The 12625-nt window shown below is 34.2% G+C and overlaps 1 protein-coding gene across 10 annotated transcripts in view; it reads left to right on the top strand.

Moving 5' to 3' along the window:
* The window catches only part of SYT14 (synaptotagmin 14), a 98009-nt gene that overhangs the window by 67408 nt on the left and 17976 nt on the right, over positions 1 to 12625 (top strand). For 6 of the 10 annotated variants that reach the window (XR_011808107.1, XR_011808106.1, XM_072035573.1 and 3 more), the window contains one exon: positions 8404 to 8593. Coding sequence is in view for 8 of the 10 variants with exons in the window: in XM_072035573.1 (XP_071891674.1) it covers positions 8404 to 8593 (190 nt within the window). In the remaining 2 variants the exon portion in view is untranslated. Of the gene's footprint in view, positions 1 to 8403; positions 8594 to 11543; positions 11601 to 12625 lie in introns of all 10 variants that reach the window. The other 4 variants (XM_027452995.3, XM_027452997.3, XM_027452994.3 and 1 more) reach the window with 1 other exon arrangement.

Below are 12625 nucleotides of genomic sequence, written 5' to 3'. Positions count from 1 at the left end.
CGCAGGTCTTCTGAGTATAGGGGAAAACCCAAAGGCTGGCAGCCGTGCTCTGAAAACAATTGTCTGCACTGCACTAGCAGATGAAGGGTCAAGAACCCAAATGGAATCTGACCAGATTACAAGGACCTGCCACTGAATGGGTTCAGTGATCACAGTTAAAAATTGATTAGCTTTCAAAATCCATGCTGTTTGCTTTTCCTGATTTTTTTCTGTAAATACATCTAATGTTTTGTGGCAAATTGTGACATATAACTTAGTCTATTTGACCAAGAAGCACTTGACTAGGTATTGAGATTGTGAGACCATTTGAGTCCCATACAGAATAGCTTTTGTTTGTTACCATGACCCTGAAAATAAGGATACTTGGAGAATCCTTTGAATTTCATCTGTATGTCAAAATCCTAAATAGGTCACGTGGCCAGAAGAGGAAAAAAAAAAAAAGAAAAAAAAGATTGTTCCTTGCATTTGACTAAATACATGTGCACCGAATCAAATAGCAATTAAAAACTTGTATACTTTGCCTTTTAGTTATCAAGTTGCTTGAAAAAACTTTACTCAGTTTGATCCCCACAATCTTTAATATTTCTATATATCAGCAAATTACTACATTTCAGACACAGCATTGCTATTTTGAGTGTTATGAAGGTGCTTTTGAGTTTCTAAAATGTCCCAGGCAAATGACAGCAGGCCATGAATGACTTCAATATTGAATCAAAGTAAACCATTTATGCAAAACTCATATATTCTCAGAAGGCCAGTCTGCCATTGACAAACATTATCTAATATGGTATGTCTAGTTTTGATCACTTTTTTTTTTTTAAATCTACATAAAGCTAGAATACATCTAGAATAAATCAATACATAAAGCTAGAAAAAAATGTGAATTTGACTGAGTATCTGTGAGATTCTCAGACTATCATTCTCTGTGACATAAATATGATTTACCAATCCAAAGAACAGTTTCAAAGGGCAGTAAGCAAAATAATCAGGCTGCAAAAACATATTGTAAATTTCTCAGAAGTAGCTTTTAAGGAGTTTATAAGTCAATATTAACAAGGTTGTCACTAGCGTGAAATTCTCACTTTTGAAGACTTCAAGCTGCTGTTTGTCTTCTCTGAGCAGTTCTTCAGCTTTAAATCCAGGAGAACTTTCTTTCCCTTAGATACTAACTTTCCTAACTATTTTGTTTTCTCATGATTTGAATTCTTTCTTGTTTGTCTGTATGCCTATACACAGAAATCTGCTCACTATTGTTTTTGTCTTTCAAGGGGGATAAAAAAAGGAAAAACATAGAAACAGTTACCGTTTGCAGCTTTGAGCACCCTTCAGCAAGAGCATCTACACTATTTTCCTCCAATTTGTTTCCATCAGGGGAAACCCTGATCAGATATATTGCACAAATACATGAAATTACCTAGTCTGCAAATGTATAATTTAAATGTTTGTGGGACTTTTAATGTTACTTTTGAGTTTACTCCTGGGCTTTGCAGTATAATGTAACCATCCTACATTAGCGTCCTTCATTTCAGATTTGAGTATTTCCAGATAATTACTTTTTTGGTGTATTGAAGCTGTCTGTATTCAGCATAAGGTAAACATTTCTCTTCATAGGGTGTCCTTTGCAAGGGATCCTTTTTGTCTCATCATGTTAGCCTCTTGTTAGGATGGCCCTCGTTATCTGCCCTTGAGCTGCATCTTTCACTTTACAGTCTCAGTCTTTGTCTTTTGTGCTCAGTTAGCTGTCAGCTGGTCCCCGGAGAACCCAGCTTGTCTCCACTTCTTGCTCTTCTTTGTAGTCCATATGAGAGCTCTGAGAACTAAAGCAGATCCCTTCCATCTGCAAACACCTAGTGATCGTCACATCATGGGATTAAACATGACCTGAATAAATGAAAAGAGGTACCACCAGCAGGCTTAATTAGAGCCAGGTGAACTGTTAAAAGGAAATAATTTAATTGACAAATGCATCATAAACATGCCTTTTATGTTATGGATTTGCTTATTGTGAAAAATAATTGCATGACCTTTTGTTCAATCAAATACTGGTCCATATATTGACTTTTCATAAATTATGTGTACTGTTTGATCACTGAATCTTTTTCTCCCTTCCCAATTTGAAAGAGTGTAATCAAGAGAGAAAATGGAAGAATCAAACTACTTGCTATTGCTTTCCCCACTGAGCACATTCTATGCTCAGATATATTCTATATCTTACAAGGCTAAGATGCTCAGAGGATTTTCAGAGAAACAGGTAGTAAGGAGGCAGATCTGAGAGCTGGGTAATGAGCCTGGGTGCTCTGAAAGTGGCTTTGAATCTGTAAATGTATCTCTGTCTGGATAGAGTACTGCTAATTACATAGTCTGGTCTTAGACTCTGTCCCACAATAACATCTCCGTGGTCACGTTTGGCAGGGAGTAAAGAGAGGAGATGTGGAAGTGAGTCTGGGCAGGAGCTGTTAGCATAGCTTCATCAGGAGTGCAGGTGAAATGTCTGCATTTTATTTAAGGTATTCTTACCTGAATTGCTAGCACAAACATCTAACAGCTTTTAGTGCCTCAGTGTTTCTTTGTGTTGAGTGTCTTTTACCTAAGAAAACAGAATTCAATTTCTCTCCCTCACCTATGGCTATATAAGCAGAGAGTAGACTTTTCTGCAATGTAAAGATGAAACACTTCTGTAAATGCAGTAAATTCCATTGTACATTCGTTTCAAATTCCTTCTACTGCTGCTAAGGTTTGCTGTGCAAATTTCAGGCGCATTCAGTCTGTGTAGCAACTACATGCAGTTTCACAGTATGGCAAGGAAACTAAAGGTGTAATTTAAAATGCAAACAAGTCATAGAAAACTTAAAATGCTTCCTTATCTGCAGATAATTAATGTTCTGTTCTACAGAGTTGATCATTTAGAAGACTTTCAGATAAAAAACACTAATTCTTAAGAAATAAAAAAGCACCTGAAATGTCACTGCGAACTTGTTAAAAATGTTACAGAAAAGTGGAATTCTGTTTCACCATTATAAAGATTATATAAATTTTATTTTGTTATCTTAATTTTACCATAATTATTCATAGTATCCTAAAGCTTGAAAACAAACCACATTTCAAAATTATTATATTTGTCTTAAGTAGGAAATACACAAAGGTGAAATTAGTATGTTATCATCACGCATCTATACTCTGTAACATTACAGTATATGTGGTAAATTAAAGCTATGCAAAGAATTTGTAACGTTTCAGTCTCTTGTCTGTAGTGATTGAAAGGACTATATTTTTCATATGATCTACGTTTGTGAGTGCTTCATTTATGACAAAACAACTTGTTTTGTAAAATTATGCATCCTTGTGTTTTTTCAAGAGTTACAAAAACAAGACAGAGCAGAAGCTTTTGACAAGAAATGTGAATTTTATCACTTCAGATAATCTGCCTTTTAATTACATTAATAATTTTTAATAATTTAAAAAAATACACATTTAATGTGAAGAATACCATTAATGTTGAATGAATTTATTTGATTAATTCTTTTAAGTTGGAATTTGTGAATAGGATATGCTGCTAACATTTAAAGAATAACATTCTACCCCCAAAAAAGTATGTTTTGTTTACTAAAACAAAGCCATAATATTGGCAATATTGTCAGAATATTTTTTGTATTGTTTATGATATAGATTGACTAAGATATTAATACTGTAAAGTGTAAGTACATGAGTAAAAAATGCATGTTCTGTCTAAATGGAATCTGCTTCAAGTTTTATAGTAAATCATGAACAGATAAATAAATTATATAAAACAAAACAACTTCAATAAAACACCTATGTGTCTTAAATAATGATGCTTTCTTAAGACTGAATCTTAGGTGAGGTGACTAAAATCATGTATCAGTGTTTCTAATTTCAGGTTATTAGTTTAAAGCAAAAAACTAATAACCTATGTGTTTTCTTAGTTTGACTAATAGGGGCAGCTGCAATAGAAATTGGAATTTATTCCCTAATATATTGTGAAGATAGGTAACCTTGATTTCAAAAGTATTGGTTTTCTTTAAATAAATAAATATTTTTACTGTAACCTACAGAGATTGAAAAGCATTTAGAATTGTAGTTTTTAAAATTGAAAAAGCTTCAAAATGACAGTGGAATATAACAGGAAGAAACAACAACAACAAAAAAGAAACCTTATTAATTTAATTGGTTTTTTTTGTTTGTTTGTTTTTTTGCAGTTTTTTTTTCCAAATCTTATTATTGACATTACTAGTAATAATCTTAATATTTGAAATATATATGATATTGTTACAACTATCATGTAACTTCTGAGTTCTACCTATAAAAGCAAAAACATGATACTTCCTGCAAGTTTAGTATACTGAAAGGGTATCAGTCATTTCATTTAAGGAACTGGTTTGTTACATCTTTCATATTTTTAAGGACTTTGTGTTTTTAAGTATATCAATCCTCACAGTTCTTCCATGAGCTCAGTTGTATTGCCATAGAAGTAGAAGAAAGTAATGTGCAACAAAGTTCTTTAAGAGATTAGTGGTATAACATTAACATTTAAAATTTGAGAGAGACATTTTGACAAGTAACATGCTGTGAATCAGATTTTTGTTGCTGAAGGATTGTCAGCAAGGTTTCATCTTTCCTGTGTATATTTTGAAAAGCCAAGAGAATCAGATGTTCTTGTTTTGCAAGCCTACAGAGGCATGCTTTTAACCTATGTAATGAGGGGAATGAACTTTTCACTGTTGTCTGAGTATGGCCACATCGTTCCTCATGATTAACTTCATTTGGCTGAAGAGCAGAATTCAGTAGTATACAAAAGTAACAGTAAATGGAATTATAGTGAAGAAAGACAAATCCATTTACATATACTGTTGCAAATATAAGGTTCTCTATGTTGTCAGTGAGTAGCAAAAAGATTCTTAGAAAATACACCTTAGGGGTTCAGGTCTGACATCATGCATTGTATGTGTTCTCTTCTATTGGGACCAAGGGAAAAAGTATCTTCTTTTTGTTTGCTGACTTTTGTACAGCACGTGAAATACAAATACTATTTAATGGGAATGTTTTTATTATGTATTTATTAAAGAGTGATGTGTTGTCTCTAGGTATGAAAAAAAAGTCATCAGGGACAGTATTTTGGAGTAATTAAGTTTTTGTAGAATATACATATTACTTCTATACTACAGTGAAAAGCAATGATTCTTGTACAAATTGGTCAAATAAAGTCAGCCCAGCTTTGTAATAAAGTACTGTCCTGTGGTGTATATGCAAAAAAGTTTAAGTCCTTCGGGCAAGGCTCTGTGATATAAAATTGAAAAGCTGAAAATTTTTAATTCACCATAGTAAGACAAACCTTTGAACCAAATATTTGGAAGAGACTTTACCTAAAGTTGTGGGTTATTCGTGTTTGTTTATTTTGATTTGTTTACTTCTAATGTTTGCTCTTAATAAAATATTTTTGCTATGGCTGAATTGAGAAAAATAGGTTAGAGCTTTAGACTGATGTCCTGGAGAGAACCTCAAAATACCATCCACTTCAGCTTCTTGTACTGTGGCAAAACCATCAGTACCTTGACAGTTCATCTAGGTTCTTCAAAATCTGCAGTTAAGTTGCAGTCCTTCCTAGCCTATTCTGGTATGTCACTGACCTTAAAAGGCTTTTTGGTATTATGGAATCTTAGTCATTATATTGAACTTAGTATATTAAACTACATGCAGTGTTTATAGAGGAAGAAAGTGAAGAGTTATAGAAATAAACTTATGTAGACAGATTATTTCAAACAAATGGAAACCTTGGGTCTAAATATTACATTTCCCACAGTGAAACGTTATCAAAGTGACCTATACATACTTTTACAGAAGGATTGAGTGTAGATCTATACAGAGATGAAAAGCACTCTGGTAGCACTGTAATGTCATGAGATGAAAGCTTTGTTGTAGCTAAGTTTCTATTCATGTTGTACTAATTAGCAGCTTTAGTGTTAATGTTTCACAATTTGGCATGTGATCATGAAGCTTACATTCTTAGCAGGTAAAAATGCAACTTCTTTTCTTGCTCTTTTTTTGATGAGTTAGCATTCTTCTTGAATTTTGACCATGTAACCAGGAGAAACAAACAAAAAGTTAGATTGAACTTGGAGAAGTGCCTGTTGTATTTTAAATTCTGGGGCAGCTTATGGACTTGTCATGAAGTCAGGTTATTTACAAACACCTGTGAGTATCCTGGAATGCCTTGCTTAAAATGCTGAAGAGATTGTATAATCTGAACAACAAACTGTACTGGAGAAAGTACTTTTCAGAAGACATCTAATGATACTCAATATCCCTGATTTCAACTTTGTCATGCAATTAAAAATTCACAGTTGTTGATCTAAGTCATAGCATCATGCAATCATAGAATATCCCAAGTTGGAAGAGACCTATAAGGATCATCAAGTCCAACTCCTGATGGTCTCTGCTGAATCTACCTTCCCCAGTTTCTCTTTCTTCTTCTTGCATTTCCACATAGGATCTTTGTTTTCTTTCAAAAGAAAACTGACAAAATATAACTGCACCTTCCTCTCTTGTGGACTTTTTTGTGGGCTTCTGTTTTTTGAATGACCACAATCAAATTAGAGACCAACACTTTGAACAGTATCAGGCTGTCTGTGTTTAAATTCCTGGCTCAACAAAACAATATGACTAAGCACCATAGGGATAACATGTTAAATTTTTGAAAGGCTAGAAAACTTAAGTAAGATCTGCAGTCATGACAGGCTGAGGTTTTCAAGTGTATGTGCAGTGTGTAGTCTGAATCAAGTTATCTTTCTTTTAAACTTTCCACTTTGTAATCTCCTGTTTTGAGAGTGCCAAGAACAAGGGAATAAATGCATACTTGTAGTTCATTTTCAGCAATTTACAGTTTGTATCCCACTTGAAATTTGTTCTTGGAATTGAATAAAGAACTACTGGAGAAAGAACCAAAGATTTAAAATCAGAGTTTGCAGTTTGGTGGATGAAGTCGGAGAATTTTCTTGAGGTCCTTCTTTAGTTTTAAGAACACATTTGCTAGCACCAGTGAATGTTTCCTAATGAGGAAATTGATTGCTACTGGAAGGTTCTGTCAAACTTCTTGGAAACGTTTTGTTGAGAAGTAGTTCAAATGTCAGTATGAAGGATCTTGTAGGCTGATCGCTTCTTTTCGTAGGTACCATTTCTTCTATAATTTGAGATTCTGTAATGCATTTGGGCTTTATATGTCAAATTAAGTTACTTGCTTTTAAAGCTAACTTTTATCTTGATGAGGATTTGTGCAATTTAGGTTTTAGTACTGATCTCATGCTCATGTCAGCTGTTGCTGGAAATGATAGAGACATTTGGAATCAGGAATAATCAGCTTCACAAAATCATCATGACTCCTTGAAAGAGTGCTGTCAGATTCCCAAATGAGTCAAGCCATATTTGAAAAATCCGTGGATCCAATTTATGTGTTTTTTAGAGAGTCATAAAGGGACGTGCTAATGATTCAAAGTTCTTGGCTGCCAAGCAAATTGCATGCCATTGGCTAGATACTGTCCAGTTTCTTGTTTTAATTGGTACAATTCTAGATGCCCGTGAATGAAAGCAGGAAATTAAAGTAGAATAACTGATATGATTAGCATGGCAGTGTAGCAAAAGTGTATTTTTTTGCTTTTTTTTAATGCCAGGAATGAGGGGATTAAAAGGATAAAAGTGAATATTAGAAACTCCAATCAAAGACGTGAGAATGTGTGAGAGAGATGAATTTTTTGGAGGCTTGTATGCTGGAAATTAATGCATCCCTTGCTGACTTTTAGGATGGCATTCTTCCTGTCCCACCCAAGATGAAGGTTCTATTAGAATTCTGTAACCATGAATCAGTTAAATTTCTTGTAAGCTAATTTATTCTAGAGAGAGTGGATTTTTCTATTTACATGTGTTCTGTTATTTTTCTAGTCCCAACTTCTCAGTCTAGAGAATAACATTTACAAAAAATGAATAAGAATCTCCTGCATTTTATTATCTTCAAAGTTCCACTAGTGCTTTCCATTCTTGGAAAGTAAAGGATCCAAGGTTTAATGTTCTCCAGGATGCTAACAAATTATGTTACAAGTCTTATCTTACCTATTGAAGTAAATAGGGACCATGAAGGCTGCTTTTCATCTTCTTTAATTATTTCTTCTGAATGATGAAGCAACAGAAACACAAAATTAAGACATTTTAATTCTGGGCTACTTTAGTCTTTGTTACTTGTGAACCAAGTATATATTAAGGAATTACATTTCTTATTGGGTGACTGAATGGAATTTGTTATTAAGTTACTTTTCTAGTTTTCAGTGTGTTATTCTAAAAATTAACTTCCCAATAACATACTTGAATAGAATGCACAGAACTTTTTCTTTTGTTTTATAGGGTTGTGACTCTCAAATGAGCATGTCAGAAGTGTCCTGCAGTGAAAGCACCTCCTCTTGTCAGTCTCTGGTGCATGGCTCAGCTCCAGAAATCCTCATTGGCCTCCTTTATAATGCCACAACTGGAAGATTATCAGCAGAAGTGATAAAAGGCAGCCACTTCAAAAACTTGGCAGCAAACAGACCACCCAGTGAGTGAAAATCTTTTTTCATTCTAATGCCTCTGTACTGGTGGGGATCTTGGTAGTAAGGACTTCAATCCTATCATTTAGTCTTACCCAATCAAAATGAAATAGAGCAATCATCAACTAATCTGTTTCATGTTTTATATTTCTAGTCAGTTGGGAAATAGCAAAAATCTGAAATTCAAAATATTAATTGAAAGTTGACACGGCTGCTTTAATTTTTCATGATGACTGAGTAATAAATTACCTTTATCATAGTGATTAATTGCTAAATTACTAATGCCTCACATCATGGGCCAAGAATAAAAAGTTAGTGTTTAAAGAGAAAGTACATGCCAGCAAATATTAATCTAAACACTGTGAACAGTTACCCCTGTTCCTAGAGGGTTTGACACTGTGGCCTTTAATTGCTTACATGCCTGTGTATACGTGGTAGTAATATATTTAATTTAGGAATGTCAATGAAGACAGCATAGAAACAAATGGAGACCTTTGGCATATATACTGTACAGAAGGAAGATTTATAATCAGCGAAGACTTGAACTGCGTGTTCAAGCATTTGTTCAAAAATATATTTGTCTGAAATAAACTTTTAAATTTCAGCCAGATGGAATGTCACACACAGAATATTTTTACTGTCTCTAATTCTTTGATACAGCTTGAGAAATTTTAGTAATGAACTTTTGTTTTCCGTGTTCTTTAGATGATGAGTCTGATTTATATCAGTTGTAGCCAGACATACCTACCTGTTCCTCTTGGTTTAGTCTTGGAGGCTCAGGTTTTAGTCTCTCTTTCTGTTTCTAATCCCCAGATTTGTATGACACTACTGGATTATCCAGTAGGCTTCTGATGTTTTGTAAGTGGTTTTCACATCTCACATTGCCTTCACATTTTAGGAAGTAAGCCAAACAACTTGAGACTGATATTCTCTTTCTTTCCTGACCCATGTTTTATTCCATTCATTAATTACGTTTGGCTCAGCTACACTCTGCTCTGCTTTCTGTATACTTTTCACACTGATGGAGCCAGAATTCATTAATATGGCCAGAGAAGGAAAGCCAAAGAAGAATTTCAAATACTTTTATATAATTAGGTAGCTGCCCTGGAGTCACCTATTTAGAGACAAAGCATAGAAATAGATGAGGAAAGCCAAGAAGAGCCACAGACACTGGAATCTCTAGGGAAAGACAAGTTTTTCTGAACATTTAGAATATGAGAATTAGTTGGGAACAGGGAGTCCATGCTTGTTTTGAAGACAGGTATGTTTATTTCCCTGTAAGTTGATTCCCAAATTTTGCTCTTGTGCTAACAGTCGCGTACACCACCAGGGTCAAAAGTTTTACTTTGAATGCAAGAAAGCAGCATAGAACACGACACACAACTCTTTAATAGCATGTTCTGTCTTCTTTTTGGAGAGTAAGTTTTCTGATGACAAAAGTTTCCAAATAACTACTCTTGTGTGTTACCTTCTGTCATCCTTTCTGAAGGATAGGAGAAAGTTTTGATATTCACAATAATAATAGTGCACTTCTGCTTACACACATGTGGGTTTAGAGTTTTCTTTCTAGAAAGATGGAAACTAATGCACCTTCTAGGTCTGGTAAGACAGTGCACACAATATTGTGGAATCCAAATTTCTTCTGTTGGTTGTTTTGTGCACCCCCACCAAACGAGAAGAATTTCTTGTGAATTCCTGGACCCAGATGCATGCAATTGCCATTTCCTAACTCCCTGCCCAAGTGCATTGTGACCATATAACAGCCGTTCTCTGTGATATCATTTCCATAAAATGAAAACTAAGGCCCAGGAGGTTGATAGCGAAATGCTCTGACCACATTTGTTGTTTGAACAATCAGTGCTCCAAAATCTTTAGTAGTGCTGCAAAGTGCATACACGGGTCAGTTTTCATTCAGGTCTTGAGAAAATCCAATAGAAAGGATAGCAATTTTTATTTCTTGCAAGTGATCCTTCCTGTATCCTGGATCACAAACCTATGCAATTTTTGTGAAATGCTTCTGCAGCAAATAGGATTAAGTTCTTCATTTCTGCTTCTTGGTAGTCTATGCTTCTCTGCTGCATATTTTAAATTTTATTTAGTAACTCATTTAGGGACTTATACAAGCAAATAAGCTAAATCCTGCAAGCAGTCAAAGCTGGTGATAGAGTCTGTCTTTTCTTTTTGTGACAATTAATATTTTGTCTGAGAAAAGAAGGATGCTTCTTAGTATCTGTTAACATTTTGTTGAAAAGTTTTTGCACGTTATATGCATGCATGCGTATTTGCACACACACAAGATCCATAAATATATGAATTTTAACAACTGAGATCTTTACATTTAAATAGAGAGACTCATACATGAATTTTGGATGTAAGCATCCCTCAGCTTTGGGTAGACTTTTAGAGTCATTCTTGTGCCCAACTCCTTCTACTCAAGAAGTAAAGTGTTAAAATCATGTAGCTGTAACTAATACCTAAGGGCACAAGAAGCTTAGTTTGCAGGTCAGTGATTTTTCATTTTATTGCTTTTAATGTATAAGTATAACCACCATGTGCAGTTTTTCTTAATATGCTGGAGTTTGCATGAAAAAGCGCAAGGGTTGATAAAATGGATACGGTGATTTTAACCCAGTCTTCTGTAACCTGATCGTCTGCATGATTCTTTCTGTGTTCAGTGTGCTTTAGAACCCAGTAGCTGTAAGCGCTAAGATAACCCATTATATAAGCAGTGTAATTTGTTAAAGATTACACAAAAACTGCACAAAATTGTCATTTCATGAAATTTTACCCAACGATCCTTTTGTTCAATCCTTTTCCTGATCTATGCTGCAAAGGTTTTGTGCTCTTCCACTCCAGTGAATAGTGTTTCCTCTTAAACTCTAACCTTTGATCCTCTCTCACCCAGCTATTGACATCTGGTCATTATTTCTTTTACTGCTTTCCACCCCCTGTTGTCAGATGGACTGTTCTGTTGTCTAAAACACTTGATAGGTGGACAGGTTTATATAATCCGAGGTGAGTTCCTGTAGACACTAATTGGATGTTGTCTTTTTCATGCAAAAGAAAACTTGCCAGCAGTAAAGCTATACACGGCTGCCTACCTTATTGGTTTATAACAGTATATGTTTATTATTTGTGACACTCTTTAATGCACAAATTGCATTTATCTCTGATTATGGATGATGGGATTTCAGTGTACCTGCATAGTGAAATTATGCAATGTTTCTTTTTACAGAAACTTGAATTTTTAATAATATTATTTGCTATTATTCGTGGCAGGAATAAAGAATGCAAAAAAAAAAAAAAAGATTATTTAATAGTGGCATGTTTCTTAAAATAAGTTATAACTATGACTTCATAAATGCACAACTTTCTGCAGGAGCATGGTTTGATGCTTCTAGTCAAATGAAAATAGAGCTTTAAAAATAAGTATTTATACCCAAATACTAACGTTCTTTGTATGCTAGCCACACTCACTTGCATCAGCTTCCTAAATGTACTTGCTAAGAGCACTTTAAACAACCATACTGAATTGTTTAAAAAATGATTTTTCTAAAGGCAAAATGTATTCCTTCATGAATCTAGAAATTAGTAATTTTATTTTCTATTTTGTAAACTTTCACTTTTGAATGCACTTTGCTATGTTTTGGTCTTTAAAACAAATAAAATAAAGCCCAAAATGAGAACCACATCCATGCAGAGATTATTCTTAAGCATTTCATCCTGGCTGTTTTGATATCATCACTGCATATCAACTTTTTTCTTTTTCTCTTCATTGTCTTTATTCTACCTCATTCTTATTCTCTGAAAATTCAGTGGTATGCTTTACAGTGTTGTGGCTAGTTGGAGCTTGCTAAGTGTTAATTTAAGTTTGTTTTGAACAAATAAGGGGCTTAATGGGAAGAAGGATCATGAGGTATACCTTTAATTTAACCCATTTACATAGTACTGAAGTTAATTACTTTGTTATTGTGTTTGTACTATTTTGCTTAATTGTCATCTTCTTCATGTGTCTAATCTAAGCTGTGTTCAATCAGCCT

The sequence above is a fragment of the Anas platyrhynchos genome, chromosome 3 (assembly GCF_047663525.1).
Source record: "Anas platyrhynchos isolate ZD024472 breed Pekin duck chromosome 3, IASCAAS_PekinDuck_T2T, whole genome shotgun sequence".
NCBI classification, from domain to species: Eukaryota; Metazoa; Chordata; class Aves; order Anseriformes; family Anatidae; genus Anas; species Anas platyrhynchos.
Note: the sequence above shows the minus strand (reverse complement) of the source record. Positions and strands in the feature narration are given on the sequence as shown.